Source organism: Ranitomeya imitator, chromosome 7 (assembly GCF_032444005.1).
Source record: "Ranitomeya imitator isolate aRanImi1 chromosome 7, aRanImi1.pri, whole genome shotgun sequence".
In the NCBI taxonomy this organism is placed as follows: Eukaryota; Metazoa; Chordata; class Amphibia; order Anura; family Dendrobatidae; genus Ranitomeya; species Ranitomeya imitator.
The window spans coordinates 181,012,245-181,033,304 of NC_091288.1; the positions used below are offsets into that span (position 1 = coordinate 181,012,245).

A 21,060-nucleotide genomic window follows, 5' to 3' on the forward strand; every position below is an offset into this window, starting at 1 on the left:
GGATCTGGTTTGGTTATCTTCTCGTCATGTTCCTATGAAGGTTTCCTCTCCTAAATTTAAACCTCGTTTTATTGGTCCGTATAGGATTTCTGAGGTTCTCAATCCTGTGTCTTTTCGTTTGACCCTCCCAGACTCCTTTTCCATACATAATGTATTCCATAGGTCGTTGTTGCGGAGATACGTGGCACCTATGGTTCCATCTGTTGAGCCTCCTGCCCCGGTTTTGGTGGAGGGGGAATTGGAGTATATTGTGGAGAAGATTTTGGATTCTCGTGTTTCTAGACGGAAACTCCAGTATCTGGTTAAATGGAAGGGTTATGCTCAGGAAGATAATTCCTGGGTTTTTGCCTCTGATGTTCATGCTTCCGATCTTGTTCGTGCCTTTCATGCGGCTCATCCTGGTCGGCCTGGGGGCTCTGGTGAGGGTTCGGTGACCCCTCCTCAAGGGGGGGGTACTGTTGTGAATTCTGTGGCTGAATTCACTCCTGTGGTCACAAGTGGTACTGCAGCTTCTGAGCGTCCTCCCTCAGGTGTTCTGGTGAGCTCGTTAACTGCTTCATTACTTAACTCCGCCTGATGCTGCTATCCTTGCTCCTTGTCAATGTTTCAGTGTTGGATCTGAGCTTCTCCTGATTGTTCCTGTGACCTGCTGCTCTTTATAGCTAAGTGCTTTTTGTTTTTTTTGTTGCTTTTTTTCTGTCCAGCTTGTCTTTTGTTTTGCTGGAAGCTCTGAGACGCAAAGGGTGTACCGCCGTGCCGTTAGTTCGGCACGGTGGGTTTTTTTTGCCCCCTTTGCGTGGTTTTGCTTTAGGGTTTTTTGTAGACTGCAAAGTTCGCTTTACTGTCCTCGCTCTGTCCTAGAATATCGGGCCCCACTTTGCTGAATCTATTTCATCCCTACGTTTTGTCTTTTCATCTTACTCACAGTCATTATATGTGGGGGGCTGCCTTTTCCTTTGGGGAATTTCTCTGGGGCAAGTCAGGCCTATTTTTCTATCTTCAGGCTAGCTAGCTTCTTAGGCTGTGCCGAGTTGCCTAGGTAGTTGTTAGGCGCAATCCACAGCCGCTTTTAGTTGTGTTTAGGATAGGATCAGGTGTGCAGTCTACAGAGTTTCCACGTCTCAGAGCTCGTTCTTGTATTTTTGGGTATTTGTCAGATCACTGTGTGCGCTCTGATCGCTAAGCACACTGTGTTTCTGGATTGCCTTCATAACACCTGTCATTAGCAAACATAACAGTGCACTACCACTAGCACCAGCCATCCGGGCAATAGTACTGCCAAATGCAAATCACAATTGTAGTATTTTGCCTTCAACAAACATATTAGAGTGAGGTTGGGGAAGTGGAGAAAATTATGGGACATATGGCACATCACTTCTGTCACTTACTGATGGAAAATATTACTTCTGACAGTGACATCATCAGTTTGAATCAGTGCTCTGTACAGTCCACCTTTTCTGTTACCATAACAGTTAATTTTTTGCATTCCAAAATGTTAATTATATCAATGACACTTTTATCTTTTATAGCCTTTAGTCCCATAGCTCAACATCACTCAAAGGGCTAAGTAAAATATCTCACAAGAACAACTTCTTACAGTCGATTAATTAATTGGACGAGATGAATAGTCAGTCTATGTATTCTGATAAGATGGAGTGGAGGAAATGGAGGACACAATTTAAATGCCTCGTTGAGTTGGTGGCTTTGTCAGCCGTGGTGGTAAAGGCACTTGCAGGGGCAGTTCTGATAGTATTACTACTGTGAAACAGGGCACATTTAGAGGTGGGAATCAGGCATGGGAAGCAAGGAGCTCATTACCCACATTGAGTCAACTGTCAACCAAGTCACATATGATACTGATGATTGTGTGGTACTTTGAACAAGATCAGGGTGATGAGGAAGTGATGTCATTATAGGATGTGGGTGGTGATATAGGCAATATAAAGAGGAACTGACAAATGGGCAGATCTGCTTCTTCTGAGAACAGCTTGTGAGCTGGTGATCCAATAACTGCTGATAATGCAGAATGCACCTGCAAGTCCTCATTGTGATGGTCATTCTTGCAGGTATCTCAGATGAGGGAATTTTTTTTCACATTTTCGACTGACAAAGATTTGCAGTGGGCAGAGTCTGCAGCAGGAAAAGGAGCAGTGGACATGCCGACACAAATAGAATAGTAACTACAGCTTTTCCATCAGCACATAAAGCCGTATCACCTGCTCAGGTGGTGAAAATTATCAGACCTGCAATATGTGTATATGGTCAACTGTCAGCAAACTGTTCTCCTACCCCTTCTCTTCATGCTTGTCTTTCTGGTAGACATTGTGGAAATAGGAAGAACAGTCGCACTCATAGGTGACTGCAAAAGTGAAAAGTTGTATTTACAATAGTCACCACAGTAGTAATATAATAGAGATCGATGGTTTGGAATATAGCTGCAAGCAACATTTCCACCCAATCCTGAGTCTTTTTGAAGCATTGCTATGTGGTGGACAACTAGAGGTATAGTGCTGGGGAGATTCCTTCAAGGGGTTAAGTGGAAGTACCCCCTAGTGTAGTTTCTGGTAGCCAGACAGAATCCTCAAGTAGTACCTGGTCAGAGTCATGTTATCATCCACTGCTTGTCATACTCTTCCTCCAGCTCCTCTTCCATCTTTGTCACACTTTGAAATATCTATAACTGATTATATGAAAACGTCCATACACTCTTGTCATCCTCATGTGACAATTCGATTTTGGTCGGGTGCCTGCACTACTATCACATGCAGGAGAACATGAGCAGCTCTCTAAACTTGACTTTGAGCTCAAAGTGTATGGTCCTACGTAACAGCAGTTATGGATAGGGGCAGTATATGTCTTTTATGGCCTATTGGGTCAATGTTTTGAGCAGCAGACAGGTATCTATTGCCTGTTCCTCATGTTCTATAGCCATACTGCTGCTAGGAAACTACTCCTAAAAAAACAATTTTTGCACAGCTTTAAGAAAAAAGAAAAGCCACTTGTTTGTTAAATTTTCAAACAGCAAAACTGTTTCTAATTTCCAAAAAGGATTATATGGCGGACTTGTTGAAAATCCATTGATTCTTCACATTCCAAATAACAAACCTATTGGTGCTCCTAAAAAAGGGATAATTTTTGAAAGCTTGTAAGAAAGCTATTGCTGCTTCATTTACCAAACACCATACCTATTGCTACTCCTTAAAAAAATGATCATTTTTGAACCACTTTGACATTACCAAAGATTTTTTGTGTCATGCAGAAGTATTGCTGAGTGCTGTTGCTTCAAAAGCATCCAGCAACTAGAGGGGCTAATACAGTCACAGGAGACATGGAGTGGTTAGCAGAGCCCCAGGGTGGTTGTGAGGATCTTGTCTACAATTCTGGCAGCGGCCAAAGGGATGAGTGGTGTGTGATCTGTCTCTCACAAAAGTTCAGGCAAGTGACCCATAGGGACACAGGATTCCATTAAAGAGTGAAGCTGTGCTAACCCCTGAACTGCTAGGAAATTAAGTCTATCAGGAGCAGGAAGATAAGTACTGGAAGGAATTGTGCCACAGGGATCATCTCCCTCAGCAAACACCCTCCCATCCTCCATCTCACTGTGCTAAAGGGAATGCTGTGTACTAATGTGCCTTTGTAAAGAGTCTAGGATCTTACACACTAAAGTTAATATATAAACTAGCATGCATTAAAGGGATTCCAATATTTTTTGTAACTGATGGTTTATCTTCATGTTAGGTCATCTTATCAGATCTGTGGAGGTCCAATTCTTGGCACCAAATTAATTGCTGCTAGCTCTAGACGGTAGTCTTGTACAACTGGGTAAATTACAGTTTTCCTATACCTCGATATACTTATCTATGGTGTCATATGGTAATAGTGACTGGAAAAGTCTAAGGAAATAAACTTCAAATTACGTTTTACCTGTGGTAGGCACGGTGAAAATTGGCATTTATATTTATTGGGTTTTATCCTACAGTGTTTTTTTTATAGATAAAAATAAAAAGGTATGCTTTTGTTTTTTTCTATGAACTGCGCCACTCTAGTCCACAGGTTGTATTTGGTATTGCATTTCATCTCCATTCTGCTGAATGAGTGTAAGCGTCAAAAACTGTTTTTATAATCCAAGAAAAAAGCTAAAGTTATTTTGAATAAAACATTATCTTAATTTTTTTTAGATTTCTATTAAGTAAATTATTGATCTGTATAGAATATAAAACAAATGTAACTTCTAATTTGTGAATGTGAACATACGTTTTTATTTCAGCATTTTGCTCCAGATGTGACAGCAACGCTATTTGTCAAAAGGATTTACTTGACTACACTTGTATCTGTAAAGAAGGATTCGGTGGAGACGGGTTTTCATGTTATGATACTGATGAATGTGACTATTACCGATGGCCAAATCCATGTTCCCTTGGTGCCTGCATCAACACATATGGCTCATACTACTGTAGCTGTCCAAGTGGCTACACATGGGAACATAAAACTTGTGCTGATGTAGATGAATGTTCTGCACGGGAGCTGAATAACTGCCACCCACATGCAACATGTAACAATACCTATGGGTCTTATTCGTGCTATTGTGCAGCAGGATATTATGGAGATGGATATAAATGTGAATTAGATGAATGTTCAAGAGATGTTTGTGGGTTTGGTAGAGAATGTGTTAATTCGGGTGGGTCCCATAACTGTTCTGATCCATGCTTCAGTTATACCACCTTGAATGAACCTTCCAGGAGCACATCATACTATGATTACTATTACTATTACTACTACTACTACTATTACGGACGTTCTGACTACTACCTAAATGGATGGTATCGTTTTATGGGCAGTGGCGGAATCCGCATGGCAGAATTTTGTCCTTCCTATGGAAGTTGTTACACTAGGTACCCCATGTGGTTGAACGGGATCCATCCAGAACCCGCCGATGGAATTGTGAATCGTACAGTTTGCACTTCTGATAGTGGCATTTGCTGCCAGTGGAGCTCAAATGTGATGGTTAAGGCATGTCCTGGAGGATTCCATGTATATAAATTCAGTTGGCCTCCTATGTACTATTCAGGATATTGTACAGGTAAGAAAGTAAATCTACTATAACATTTAGGGCTCATACTCACTTGCGAGAAACTCGGATGAGTCTTGCATGTTAATACCCGGCACTGCACCCGGCAGGAGCGGAGCGTGTGGCTGCATGTATTCCTAAGCGGCCGCACGCTCCGATCTGAGTGCCGGCAGCAGCGCCGGGTATTAACATGCGAGACCCATCCGAGTTTCTCGCAAGTGAGTATGAGCCCTTACAATGTACTTGGGATAGCACCTAAATGTGTAACAAGTGGGATTGTTTTCTTACATAAATAAACATAAAGGGGTTGCTTTTTGTCATATGCCCTATTCTTGAAATGTTCCTTTTGATAGAGTTGAGAGCTGCTTCAAGGAGCAGCTACTGCTCTGGAGCACTTAACTGGACAATATATTTTATTTAAAGGGAATCCGTCAGCAGATTGTTGCTATGTAATCTGAGGACAGCACGAGGTAGCAGCTGAGACACTGAATTCAGGGATGTTTCACTTATTAGGCTGTGTGCCGTTGTTTCCATACAAAGAATCTCTGGTCCAACCGCGCCCCTTCCTCTGATAAGCAGCTCACTGTCTATAGAGAATGTACACAGAGTGCTGTGGTGTGGGGGTGGTTAGATCTCTGAGCTCTGCTGCATGCTACATCTAAAAACTCTGATTGTGTCAGAACCGCTGCACCAAGTAGACTAAGTGATACATCACTGGAATCAGAGTCTCTTTTCCTACATTATGCTGCTCTGAGAAGAGTTCGCAAAAACTGCTGACAGATTCCCTTCAAATGAGTGCCATTTAACACCCCTCCAGTGGCCATAGCAAAAAGATGTGTGGCTGTTCACAGCTTCCATGATGGACTTCCATTAGCATCATGTGATAACAAAAAGAAAAGAATTACATATATTTGCAAAATCATCAAATCCTTTACATATATAAGACTGTATAAAGAAATATGGCTGACTTACATCAGTCAGGGTAGGCAAAGGTCAGAGTAGTTGTATCCAAGTTGTCTCTCATATCATAGATAGAATGAGCAGTAACATTTGGTTTATACATGATAGATAAAATAAAATCAATTTACACAAAATGGCACAAATAGGTGAAATATATGGAATAAATGAACTTGAATTGGGTACACTTTTTTGATCACACACTAAAGCACAGTGAAATATTACCAGTAGCTAATGCCTGCTTACAGCATAAACATTTTTTGCATTTTTTTTAGATCCAACCACGGTCCCCGAATCTTGTTCCTGCGCTGATGATGAAGAATGTAAAGCAGTTGGCGGACGTTACAGCTGCTACTGCAAAAATGATGTTTTAGTTTCAGGTATGTTCAAAGAAGCTATATGAATAAAAATTAGATCTTTAGATATTATAGTCCTACTGAAAACACTTTAATGAAGACCTGTTCACTTGCTCAAAAAAATTATATACCGTACCTTATAAAAATCCTTGCGTTTCACTGATTTTGCAGCTCTTTTCCATTTTCAATTGTGTTGCTCCAGTACAGAGATATTAACATTTGTTGAATTTGGAGCGCAGTATGTGAAATCTCTATTTAAAGACCAATTAGGTGTTTCTTCAGAGTCTTCTCTAGGGGTGTGTGCGTTCACCCCTCCCTACCAAATGTTGTCAATTGCACTTCGACAGCACCTAAGAGACTGCTAGACCTCTAGATCAGCTTCTCAGCTGTAATTGGCAGTGTTTGGGAGGGGTGACAATGCATACCCCCGAGAGAAGACTAAAGAAACAGCCAGTTTAACTGCAAGCTGAGATTTCAAATACTGTGTTCAAAAAGCAATAAATGTTACTATCTCAGTAGTAGAGCAACGCAGTGACAGTAGAAATGGAGGTAGGAGATTTTTACAAGATATTTAACTTAACTTTTTGGAGTAATTGTGATCTTTTTCAAATGTTTCTGTATAAGGTCATTATAAAATGTAGTAAGTAGGAAAATTAGCTATTTAAATGAATAACAACCATTTTCATTGCACCATTTTCAGGCAGAGGAAAATAACTTGGCACGATTGATTAAGACTAGCATTTTGTATGCCAGTCTTGATGAGGCGGTGCAAGAATAAGATGCACCGAATTCATTAATTAATTTGAAGCTTCTTATCAGTGAAGTGTGTCTCGCTTACCAGCAGTGTTACTCCAGTCAGAGACTACAGGAACATTTTTGGCATTAGAAAGACCCTAACCTTCCATGATTCTGATGAGCAGGTGTAGTCACACTGCAACTTGGCTTCTTGCAAGCTGACTCGTTTTGGCAAAGCTGCTTGAAACGGCATGACAATGACATAAGTTGCTAAATTTTTGTGCAACTTTACATTTCAAAAATATGTTGAGACGATTTGTGTTGTAAACACTTTGATGTATTGGTTCCTTTGAGTTAATTCTTGTCCACACCACAAAATTGATGAGAATAAAACGCCACTTACTCTTGCAGATTCCTTATGGTAGAGCCAGTAGATTAGCCCAACACTCATAGCACTGCTAGAGTGGATCCGTGGCACCTCAAAACTGCCCATCTGAGATCTAAAGGTACCTTCACACTGAACAACTTACCAACTATATCGCTATCGATCCGTGACGTTGCAGCGTCCTGGATCGCGATATCGTTGTGTTTGACACGCAGCAGCGATCTGGATCCTGCTGTGACATCGTTGGTCGGAGCAGAAAGGCCAGAACTTTATTTCGTCGCTGGTTCCCCCGCAGACATCACTGAATCGGCGTGTGTGACGCCGATTCAGCGATGTCTTCACTGGTAACCAGGGTAAACATCGGGTTACTAAGCGCAGGGCCGTGCTTAGTAACCCGATGTTTACCCTGGTTACCAGCATAAACGTAAAAAAACAAACACTACATACTTACATTTCGGTGTCTGTCCCCCGGCGTTCTGCTTCCCTGCACTGTCAGCGCCGGCTGGCCGTAAAGCAGAGCACAGCGGTGACGTCACCGTTCTGCTTTATAGCCGGCGCTTACACAGTGCAGAGAAGCAGAGCGCCGGGGGACAGACACCGGAAGGTAAGTATGTAGTGTTTGCTTTTTTTTACATTTACGCTGGTAACCAGGGTAAACATCGGGTTACTAAGCACGGCCCTGTGCTTAGTAACCCGATGTTTACCCTGGTTACCCGGGGACCGGCATCGTTGGTCGCTGGAGAGCTGTCTGTGTGACAGCTCTCCAGTGACCACACAGCGACGCTGCAGCGATCAGCATCGTTGTCTAGATCGCTGCAGCGTCGCTAAATGTGACGGTACCTTTACTCCAAGTGTGGACCTCAGACTTCTGCTATGATATCTGTGTCAGATTTGCGCGAGGATCATTTGGCACATGAACTTACCCTATGTTGCGTCCTCTCTTGCAGCTATAGATAAAATCCGTCCAGTGCTTACGTGTGGTAATCAGGAAATAAAAGCTTCCTTCCAGAAATGTCATCTGAAAAAATTCAAACTTGACACCAATAACATCCATCTAAAAGATAGCTCCTGCAGAGGATTCAATGATTTCAACCTGACAAACATCATAACTGTAGTTTCAATCTTGAAGAAGGATGTCTGTGGAAATGAGCTGTTGGTAAGTCGAGATGAATGAAGCATAAAATGTTAGCATGAACAGCATATTTCTCCTTTGCTAGATGAACAATTACAACATTTGGGATTTACGTAATTTCCCTATAGTTACGAAGGCACAAAACAGGGGTCCATAGTAAAAATAGAAAATAGGCCCCTGTCAGGGGTTGCTTGACACCTTCACAATATTCACCTTGGTGCCTAGATGACTATTTTCTCTTGATACCTGTGCAGGCTGTCTCCAGAATGGACTCTCTCCCATAGGTCAATGGAGTCTAAAAAGATCTGGAAAAAAACACAAGTCAATGGAGTCTAAGGCTCTATTCACAAATTAGCATTAAAATCTGAAGTCTATCTCCATGAATGAAATCTAAGAGCAGGTGCAGACAATCGTATTTTTGATCTGAGTGTGATCCGGCAAAATATGGAATTGTGCCCAGACCAATGTTAGTCTACGGGGCCATGCACATGTTCAATTTTTGTTCCTTGGACAGTGTTTGTCCAAGGAAGAAAATGACTGATTTCGATCCCAATATTCACATCACACTTGGCCAAGCAAGTCATTGAGTGGGTGGGAAGCATCGGACACACTCGGATGACATGGGAGTGAAGTCCAATTTTGACGGCCTCACAGAATGGAGAAGATGGAGAAATCTTTTTCTCCATCTTCTCCTCATCCTAGAGAATCAGAACGCACTATTCTCACACTCTGATCAAACTCTGCTGAGCTCGTAAGCACTGTGCTTCTTGCCTAGGAGCGTGGCCACCACTGATCAACTGCAGCTGTGGCTGGTAACCTAAGCAGTATACGGTATGCAAAAAAATTGAGAACAGAGAAGATTTTTACAAAATAAATTGCAAAGTTGTTTGTTTTTTACAATCACTTAACAATTTTACCGATTCAAGACCTTGAGAAAAAACCCTTTAACTCTCATTGTCGTTCAATGGCTTTTCACTTTGGGAAATGTAACTAGATGTAGACTAAACCCTACTTATTTGCATGAGAACACACATCTGTAAAGCTACATACACACAACCGTCTAAAAAAAATTAGTCCAATTTTCATTCGGAAAATCAGGCAATTTTTCCATCTGTATTGTCATCCATATGCAATCTGTTTTTTGTATACGTACGGCGTTAGTTTTTATGCGTGAATAGTGAATAAACCGAATTGACTTTTTTATCAGATGGGTATGGGTATGGGATTTGGGTTACTGGTGAATGTTGTAATTTGCTGAATTCACAGGTAAGCTCAAATGAATTTCTATTTGTGAGGACCATGCAACCAATGGCCAATAAAATCAAATACCAATATTGTTTTTTGTTGTTTTTTTTACAGAAAAACAGCACATATGTAACTTATAAAAATACCATTTTCCTGTCCATGGAAACAAACTCATCACTTGGAGGAGAAGATGTGCTTGAAATTAGCTACTCCTGTGTATATCCACTAGACATGCGGCTGTCCCTCGAAACAGCGCTGAATCCATTTGCAAGGTAAATATGTATATACAATATACAGTATATACAGTATGTACACAAATCTTTATCTTTTTCATTGTGGTAGCTGTTTCTGTCAGCTACCACAATGAAATCAGGTGTATAGATAGCGGTGACACCCAGAACATGGTGCGTGAAGGTGACCAATGGCCCTTTTATCACACAAGAAGACAGTTTTATAAATGGTAGATGAGGGACTTGTTACAGCTTTTTTGCATTTGGGCTAGGAATTTCAAGTTGTATCTCTGTCACCCAACAAATACTCTAGTGCCCTAACTCAGACTTTACTTATCGTTACAGCTCAGTCATTGTGGAAATGGTAGGTACAGGAAAGCTGGAGGTGACTATGGCTCTTTATAGAGACTCAACATACACAACACCCTATGAAGGATCTGAGGTTCTGCTGACATCTAAGACCAATCTGTTTATAGGAATTATGATGAAAATCGGAGACATTTCTCAATATGCAGTGCAGATAACAAATTGCTATGCCGCAGCCTCAGCAAACGCCACATCTAAATACGACATAATTAAGGAGAGGTAGGTATTTCATTTATTTCATTAGTATACAGGAGGCTTCTCTGTTGATGGGTCACAATGGTTTCCATAGAATATATATGCCAGACTGGGATTTTAAGGACCAATAAGAAGATATGATTTTGAGGACTCTCCGTCACCCATAGCGATCCACTTTTACCTATAGTTGTCATCATTGTACATATAGGACGTACATAGACACAACACTTCCGAAATTGCACAAATTGTCCCTTCTAGGTACTTCCAATGCTTGGCACAAGAGTTCTAGTCCTCTTCCTCTCTGAAGAGATATTTTGCACATTTAATTTCCCAGAAGGCCTTTAAGTCTCCTCATACTGGTGTGCTGTCACTCTCCACAAGGAGAAACCTTACCCCTTAGATCCATGAACCGTCCCAAAACTTTAGAGACACCCAGGTAAATTTTGTTTACATAAATCTCACCCAGAAAGTCGTGCTTCTATCTACTTTGGGATTCTTAGAGGCGTTACTTGTGGGCTAATCTTAAAAATTCTACAAACACTTTAGCTGGTAAGTATGGAAGTATTGTCAATAAGATCTATTGCGATAATCGTGAGTCATCTCATGGAAAAGAGATCCTAGTGGAATGTGATTAGCTCCAAAATTAGATAATTATCGGGTATATTCACCCATTGGGACCCATTTGTGTGTCAGTGGGTAGGCTGGTGCTCTTATGGACCTGCCTGACACTGCTTGGCACTCTCTATGAGGAGACACTCCTTAGATCCCCTATCAGAAACTTCTCACCCAGTGAAATCAGCTCTCCTGCTTTGCACTAATGAGGGGAAAACACTCCGAAAAAAGTGCCTGTAAATAGAGCTTCTGATTTGGCTTTAAGTCCTAAGTCATGTGACGAGGTTCAATATTGACTTTTAGGATTGCATCATCCAATAAGTGGTGCCAGTGTTCCTCTTCCTCTCAGGAGAGGTTAGTTGCATACTTAAATTCCCAGAGGAACATTGCATGGCCTATGAATCTCCATACACCAACTTGGTGCTCTCCACATGGAGAAACGTTACCCCTTATACTCTCTGAATTTGTGCCTTCATACTGATACCTGGATGACTTCAGATTGTGTTGTGTTGTTTTCTTCCAGCTGTCCCAGCAAGCAAGATTCAACTATTAATGTGATCAAAAATGGAGAATCTGTGAATGCACAATTTTCTGTTCAGCTTTTTGGATATCTAAAGGATTCAAATGTTGTGTATCTGTATTGTGATATCCATATCTGTGATAAGACCTGCGCACCGGTAAGTTTAGTATTGCTATTACTTGCTACTTTAGTTTATGTATCAACTACATGAAACAACAAAAAAATGTGCTAGAAGATCTCTCAGGCGACTTTCACATTTGAGGGGACATAAGAATAGATTTGTACCAGTTTGGGACTCTATAACCCATTAGGCAAATTTTTTTTTGCGCTTTTTTTTTATTTTCCAGAGCCATATTTTTTTTGTAATTTTTCCATTGATATAGCCTTATGAGGGCTTTTTTTTTAATTACACTATTCTAGTACTATTCTACCCTATGCCTGATCATATATTACATGGACACTAATTAATATGAATGGCTTACATACAATACCAAATCCCCTGCAGGGTCTGTATTTAGAGAAAACAGGGCCGGCGTTAGGGGCAGGCAGACCATGCAGCTGCCTAGGGCCCCCGCTCCCTAAAGGGACCCAGCCAGTGTCATGCCGCTAATAGCGGCACACCATGTGGCCTCTATGGGGCCCTGCGCTGCCTCTGCCCCGCATTCAATGTTCGGCATCATAGGCACCAATACAGTTGAAAGCACAGTTGGAGGAGAGATTGTCACATTACTATCCTCTCCCATCACTCCACCTCTGCTTGTGATTCAGCGGGCACGTGATGTTGTCACTTCGTGTGCCACATTGTGCCAGCAGTGGAGCCGATGAGACTGGAGCAGAGCCTGGAGCAACATTGGGAATATGGAGAGGTAAGTAGTAAGTGTTTGTGTCTGCATTAAAGTTTGTGTCTGTGCGTTGGAAGGCAGCATTATACTGTGTGTGGGGGAGGCTGCATTATACTGTATATATATGTGGGGGAGCTGCATTATACTGTGTGTATGTTGGTGGGGATACATTATACTGTGTGCATTTTGGGGGGGTTAAATGATATGGTGTGTGAACATTATACTCTAAGGGGGCTGCATTATACTTTAAGGGGGCTGCATTATACTCTGAGGGGGCTGCATAATATTCTGTGGGGGGGCTGCATTATACTCTGAGGGGGCATCATTATACTGTGTGTGGGGGGGCTGATTTATACTCTGGAGGGGCTGCATTATACTCTGATGGGGGCTGCATTATACTGTGTGTGGCTGCACTATACTCTGGGGGGGCTGCATTATACTCTGGGGGTCTGCATTATGCTCTATGAGGGCACTACATTATACTATATGAGGGGGCTGCAGTATACTCTGAGGGGACTGCAGTATACTCTATGAGGGGGCTGCAGTATACTTTATGAGGGGGCTGCAGTATACTCTGACAGGGCTGCATTATACTTTGTGTGTGGCTGCATTATACTCTGGGGGGCTGCATTATACTCTGGGGGTCTGCATTATGCTTAATGAGGGCACTACATTATACTATATGAGGGGGCTGCAGTATACACTATGAGGGAGGCTGCAGTACACTCTATGATGGGGCTGCAGTATACTCTATGAGGGGGCTGCAGTATACTCTATCAGAGGTGCTGCAGTTTATTCTATCAAGGACTTTGGTCAGTGGATTATATACTATATGTACTATATGGGACTGCATTATACTGTATTAAGGACTACTTGTCCCCATCATTCTTCCTCAGCTGCTGTAAAGGAACTTGGGAACAAGCGTCGAATGACTTCAATATTGTCGATCACGCTCGTTTAATGGCCTGAACTCAGCGCATGTTAATACAACAGAAATGTTTCTGTGTGATGGTGCAAAATGTGGGCATTTGGGTCCCCACTTTAAACTTTTGCATAGGGCCCCACTTAGTCTTAAACTGGCCCTGAGAGAAAAAAAACAGGGTTGCCCAGTCATACTCTCTCACTCAACCTAATTTCATACTTGGGAGATGCAAATACATGCATGGCAGTATTGTTGCTTATCCAACCATGCACTGCTCAATGAGTATTGCACTTGGACCTTATTCAAATTTTATGGAAAAATGCACAAGTCCGACAGTGGTCAAACTTTTGTCCTCGAAACCATATAGCCCAGGGTGCACTAACTTTACTCCATGCCCAATGTAAGATTAGGTGGAATACTGCCTGGAGAAACCCTTTAATGAGATCATCCCTTTAAGTTAGGCCATATACACACATCATTATTTTTGTGAATATTTTAAAATTATTTCTAAGCCAAAACTAGTAGTGGCACAAGTTGATTATATTTTTTTCTTTTTTTCTTCTCTATTGGGGTTCTTCATTGCTTTGGCAAACAAATACTGATGGAATACTAAAAAAACAACTTGATCTGTGAATAAAATGAGTGATTGTTGCAGCTTTTACACTTGCATCAAATGTTTTTGTTTTTTAGGTTTGCGCTGGTGCGAAAGCTGTGAGCACCTCTGAAAGCGTTACCTCTGATGCCCGTTTGGTTGTGGGCCCTATAATTAGACAAGGTTTGTATATTTCATTAGCAGATAGTATTTTTAATTTAGGTGACAGACAAAAGTTATTAGCAACATTCAAAACTTGACTTGGGCAATATCAAACATCATCAATTCCGTTTCCATTGTTTCAACTCTCCTCTCCTGTTGCATACAGTCATCTCTAATTTCCTTCGAAGTGGGAGACTCCTTACGCTTTGGTCTTAGTAGGACCTGTTTTCCACGACACCTTGAATGTTACACGCATTACTGGGGTCTGCCTTTTCTTTTCATTGGTGGGCCGATACAAGTGCTTAAGGACTAGTGGGGCTTACACGGAAAATGTTCCTAAAATCAGTCCGGTGGTCTCAGATGTCTGTTCTAGATTGACGGTGACCCCATTTTATTTTCTATAACAAATGTTTCCTTGCTTTGGCAGATGTTACCACTCCCAACAGTGGGGCAGGTAAGCATTGAGCATTAATTTGTCAACTTGTCTATTGGGAAAATACTCACCCTCGAAAGGCATATAGCAATAAACAATGGTGGTGGTACTGCTGGTATCCTTCATAAAAAGTGACGTTCTAGGCAGCGCTATCAACATTAACATCACTTTTTTTACTAACCACAAAGATAAAGATCAACAATCATATTAGAACATTGATACTAAAAATTTACCATGGTTCGATATTTATGGTTCCAATATGTCCTAAGGCAGTGCTGCCCAATTCAGGTCCTCAAGAGCCACCAACAGGTCATGTCTTCAGGCTCTCCTTAGTATTGCCCAGGTGATAATTGCATTACCTGGAAAGGCAAGAACTCAATCACTTCCGCAATACTAAGGAAATCCTGAAAACATAACCATTTGGTGGCTCTTGGGGACCGGAGTTGGGGAACACTGTCCTACTGCAAGGCAGGGTTCACATTCCTACCGATAATGCAGCAGAATAGAAAGGAATGGGTCACATTCACTTGTAAGGACTCGTTGAAGCTCCGTTTGGCGAGAAATAGCCATCGTCCTGGATGTGTTCTATCCTGTTAAGTCAATGAAATAAAGAAGAATTTCATGGACCGGTGAGTACGACCCTTTTCTTTCCATTCTGCTACATTACCTCTTTTCAAATTTTCCCTGGGTGATCACCTGTAGCTCCTTTGTGTGACTTGGACTGACATTTGACACAAGGACTCATCAATGGGTTGTGAATCATATTTTGACAGCCCACTTCTTTATCTATTCACATTCCCGCAGCGCACCCTGCTGAGCACTATGTCATGGTTTCTGTTCGAATTCCCAAAAAATAGGATTCCTATGGGAACACCGACCGAGCTATTAATTTAAATGAAGCCATTAAAGTCACTTTGGACACTGGACTCCGTCCTGGCAGTATTCTTCTTTTTCAGACATGAACAAAAAAGTGTCAGGCCACATTTTTGTGCACGTCTGAAAAAGACAAATACTGCCAAGATGAAATGGTGTCGATAGTGACTTCGGAGGCTTCATAAAAGGGAACAGTGGTCATGGTTACCATCAGAATCCTGTTTTTTGGGAACACCAAAAGAAACCCCAACATAGTGCTCAGCAAAGAGCACAGTATAAGTGTGAACCTAGCCTAGTACTCATCAGAAATAGGAGGCAGTTGCCACGCCATGAGATGCATACTCATCATGTTGATCACATGGACTCCAGTAGTCTGCCTATGCCATCACAACCACGACCAATGACTGTAATACACAGTCTTAGGCCTGCTCCAATGGTGAAGATCAGAGAAATCTCTGATCTCAGCCATTTGGCCTTTTGAACACCATGATCAATATTGATCGCAACATTAAAAGGACGTGGGGAATTACGGTAATCCTTTCTTGATTTTGTCATGAGAATCCTTGTGATGCAACAAAGGTCCTCATATGTATTGTGTTCTGGTGCTTCCAGCAGATTCTTCCTATTCTCTGCATTCAGCACTGTACTGCAACACATCACCTGGACTGCACATGATCCTGTAGTTTGCATGCTCTTTGGAAATTTCAAAGTCTTCAGCTGAAGAAAATTTGCCATTTTTGCAAATTGTCCACTAATGTATAGACAATTCAATCAGCAACACCGTGTCTTTGCAGTGTCAAAGAATGTATAGTTTCAGTGCAGAGACATCACCTAATGTGAGATGCAGTAGCTATAACTATGTAACACAGCAACATTGTACTATTGTTACTTCCCATGTTCCTATAGTACAGACACTTCAGCTTGAGCACTGCTATATAATAATATGGTAACAGCATAGATAAATGAATTTATTGAACACAAATATATTAAAGGGAATCTGTCGCTAGGTGTTTGTGATGCAAAGGCTTCCTAAGCATTTATAAAGGTCCCTTAGTCTGTTTCAGTAGGCTCCACAATCATGGGGAAGACTGCTGATTTGACAGATGTCCAGAAGGCAGTTATTGACACACGGTGGCCTATTCACACTTAATTGGTGTAGCCTATTAAGATTTCCATGTGAAAATCTACTCAGATATAGTGATGTATATATTTATTTATTTTGTGAAGTATTTTTATAATCTTCTCAGTGCCTTATAGCATTATGTGTTCTTTTTCAGGCGCATACCCCATGGTGGCAAGCTTGGCAACTGTTCTTTTATTCCTATCTGGAACATTGCTTTTTACCTTTTAAGTTGCTCACTTACCTCCGAGCAGGAGTGTATTGTTATACTGTACTGTTTGATGTAAGATGTAACTAGACTACTTACGTATGAAACATTCAATGTCATCTTGCAATTATTAATAAAACAAAACACTAAAATTCTATAACTGTGTATAAAACCTATACCCTGATTACAGATAAAAACAAAATAAATGATAGAAAAAGTTCTGCCTTTGATCAGCTTTTTTTCCGTAGTTGACACGCCACAGGTCTTATAATGTTTGTGGCAACATTATGATTGCAAAGGTTTTGTCACAATTATGTTTGGCCACGATTTCCCCAATTCGTCTTTGTCTGTGCCTCTGTTTTTTTTGTTGAAGTCTAGTTTTGTGCCTTTTTGTTTTTTTCTGACTCCTTATTCTACCCGCATTCACTAATGCAAGTCCATGGATCCGTGAAAAAAATTGGACAGCACAAAAATGTTGTCTGTGTGATCTCCGCTTTTCCCGGACTGTTTGATAAGGAAAACATGAGAAATCTAAATCTTTTATCTTTTTTCAAAAATTCTTGATGAAATAATGGTAATAAAAACTGACACACTGAGCGAATTCTGATGAAACTTTGATTAAAAAAATACTCTTCTTTTTGCATATGAGAAAAATCTCTGACATGTGAATGAGGCCTTTCTCTACATGTTTCCGGCTCTAACTTCATCCATTGTTCTCATAGGCATTCATTACTTCACAGCCAAAATAATGATCATATTCTGATAGAAGTTGTGTAACATTAACCCTCTCTTCTAATAGAGTGTGACACAATGTGAGGGGGTCATAATAATCATTATCCATATGATCAGGAAAACAGAGCTAAAGATCCCGTAAGGGGACTGACCTGCATCACTAAAATCTGTAGCTCCAAACTGGATCCCATATTCCAGATGTGGCCTTTCACGTGATTTAGAGAAGGGTAATATCACATTCTGATCACAGAATTTTATATCTCTTTTTAAACCCCCCAAGATCTTATTTTATGTTGACAGTTTATTTTTTACAATATAAAGAACATTGTAAGGATCAAATCACAGAAAACGATGGCGGAATTGTGTTTATACACTGCAGGTGCATATTACACTGTGTGGAGGACCGCCATTTACATTTTTGCTTTAAGCAGTAGAAAAGCTAGAATTAGCCCTGAATTGAGCCCTCCGCGTCTGTGGTGCCATGCGGTGCCATCCTGCTCAGCATCCTACAAACAAGGTTCCTCTTCACTGACTGGTGCTCTGGATCATCACCTGAGCCCTTCATGAGTATTGAGGGATCTGTTATTCTACCGGATGCTATGGGATCCCCATTGATCCCAAGAACAGGGCTCTGTATCTGAGATTTGGGCTTTGTAGAACCTGTAACACTTGCAGGTGGTGCATGTGGTTCTTGGACCCACTATGCCACAGGGCTGTTCTTACCTAGGAAGGAGCGTAGCTAAGTGGCTACCTGGTGTTCACTGGAGCTCCTGATGATGGAGTCAGGCTTGGGTTGCAAGTAGCCACCAGGTACCACTTCTAGGCAGTTCCTTGTACTGCAGCTGTGGACCCCAAGGGTCAGGTACGCTGACACGAACTGGGATCTGAGTCACTTGGCAGGACAGGATATGGATTCAGTTCAGACTCCACAGGTTCTGGATTCTTGGGCAGAATGGATAATGACAAGGAGTCACAGATAGGGCTGGATTCAGATCCTGGAACAGACTCTGACAGTACAGACTCTCGAACACTAACCAGGGATAACACAGATGCAGGTTCTAGTACTGACAGAATGGTTTTAAATTCAGATATCGCAGGTGCTGATCGGGGTTTGGGAACTGCTTGTGCAGCTTCACAGAGTTCAGGGCCTGGGAGTACAAGGACTGGGGGTTTGGGTTCAGGCTCTGGTCATGCAAGGACCAGGAGTTCTGGTTCAAGCTCTTGCCATACAAGGACCAGAGGTTCCAGTTCAGGATCTGGACGCACAAGGACCAGGGGAGGCAGGTTCAGGCACTGGTCACACATGGACAAAGGAAACAGGCTCGGCCACTGGCCACAAAATGACCAGGGAAGAATGTTCAGGCACTGGCCAGACAAGGACCAATGGAGAAGGTTCAAACCTTGTCACACAAGGATTAGGGGACCCAACAAATTACTAGTTCCACTCTAACTCACTAATAAATCAATGTTGATTAGGCACCTCCCTATTGGGGAGAGTGCATTTTATACAAGATGCCTCCCAGCTATTGGCTGGGGGCCATCTTGCAGGTGTGCACGCTGCCCCTTTAACAGCAAGGGAGTGCGCTCGTGCACTTGGTGGGCTCCACCGAAAGTACACAGAGGCAGGAGACAGGGGGCAGAGAGCAGGCCGGCGACCACGCTTAATGGCCAAGGGAAGTGAGTATGTTGGTGCCCCTGCATGGAAGGAGAAGGGGAACCATGAAAAGGTGCATAGGTGAACTTGCGCTTCTTCCACTCCATTCATTGTCAATGGAAATGCCGAAAATAGGAATGGAGATCAAGTGTGTGCACCTCAATTCGAGACAGAACACAGGAGTCACATATTCGAGACCTCTAAGTGTCTCATCATTCGTATCCCCATCTATTAGCAAGTCATCTCATATCCCATGAATAGGGGAATAATTTCTCTTATGGAGAAAATCTCACTTATTGGATTTCTAAGTCTTCATTTGAATTCAGCTGCAATGCCAGATAAAGCTTTTCAAGATGTCGTCTACTATTTACAAAGACATTCTTTTTGTTTCAAAAATAGCACCACTCTTGACAATTGGCTGTACCTGGTATTGCAGCCTAACGTCATTACTTGAATAAGGATGAGAAGTAATATCAGGTAAAGTCCACCGATATTAGTAGTGTTGTTCCTGGGGAGAAAAAAAGCCGAGCCTTTTTATTATATTCCTAAACAATCTCTAAGCGTGAAAAACACGAAATATCACATTTTATGTTTTCTATACTGAGTTCTCTCAAAACAACAAGCAAAAGCTCTGTGATTGTTTGTCTTACGATAAATACATAGTGGAATTATCCTATAATTACACAGATATGGTTACAGGTCTGGGATTACCATAAGGTCATATTACTGTCTAGTGACAGGAGGGATAGGCATATGGCTGTGTATGTCTCTCGTCTACTTATGGAAGAAAAGAATGTTAGTCACAACATGTACAGCAGAGAAAATAATATAGCACATTTTACAGATTAGGCCACAGTATAGTAAAGTATATCCCACATTAGATGGAAGAAAAGAAAAAGATGCAGAACATTTATGCACACATAGTTCAACTATAAGGGCAGATGTTGTGCAAATTCGATACGATCTCAGACCGAAAAAAGGCATGACCAAACTGGAGCAAGTTCAGAGAAGGGCGACCAGAATGGTGACCTGCCAACAGTGTCCCATGAGGAACGGGTAGAGTATTTGGGAATATTTAGCTTGCAAAAGAGAAGACTGAGAGGAGACCTAATAGCTGTCTACAAATATATGATGGGATGTCACAGTGTAGAGGGGTCATCATTATTCTCATTTGCAGATGGAAACACGAGAAGCAATGGGATGTAACTGAAAGGGAGAAGATACAGATTAGATATTAGAAAAATCTTTTTGACAGTGAGGGTGATCAGTGAGTGGAACAGGCTGCCACGAGAGGTGGTGAGTTCTCCTTCAATGGAAGTCTTCAAACAGAGGCTGGACAGACATCTGCCTGAGATGGTTTAGTGAATCCTCCATTGAGTAGGGGGTTGGACACGATGACCCTGGAGGTCCCTTCCAACTCTAATATTCTATGATTCTATGCATCGGCTCTCCAGACCAGAGCTTGACAACTGCATATATTTCTATAAAGCTGAGAGTAGGCTGCATTATATTCTATGAGGGAGGCTGCATTATATTCTATGAGAGTGGACTGCATTATATTATATGAAGGGGCTACATTATTTTATGAGGGGGGCTGCATTATATTCTATGATGGGGTCTACATTATATTCCATGAGGGAAGCTGCATTATATTCTATGAGGGGGCTACATTATATTCTATGAGGGGGCAACCCCAAACCCTGCTACATAATTAACACGTG

General features: G+C 41.7%; 1 protein-coding gene across 1 annotated transcript in view; it reads left to right on the forward strand.

The window, feature by feature from the left end:
• Window positions 1-17,174, forward strand: part of LOC138645093 (uromodulin-like) — a 55,813-nt gene extending 38,639 nt beyond the window's left edge. Inside the window, exons 10-18 of the mRNA XM_069734148.1 lie at window positions 4,268-5,080; window positions 6,301-6,405; window positions 8,449-8,657; window positions 9,993-10,150; window positions 10,454-10,693; window positions 11,805-11,958; window positions 14,256-14,340; window positions 14,747-14,773; window positions 16,903-17,174. Coding sequence (XP_069590249.1) covers window positions 4,268-5,080; window positions 6,301-6,405; window positions 8,449-8,657; window positions 9,993-10,150; window positions 10,454-10,693; window positions 11,805-11,958; window positions 14,256-14,340; window positions 14,747-14,773; window positions 16,903-16,976 — 1,865 coding nt within the window. The 3' untranslated portion in view covers window positions 16,977-17,174. The remainder of the gene's footprint in view (window positions 1-4,267; window positions 5,081-6,300; window positions 6,406-8,448; window positions 8,658-9,992; window positions 10,151-10,453; window positions 10,694-11,804; window positions 11,959-14,255; window positions 14,341-14,746; window positions 14,774-16,902) is intronic.
• Window positions 17,175-21,060: the final 3,886 nt, after the last annotated feature.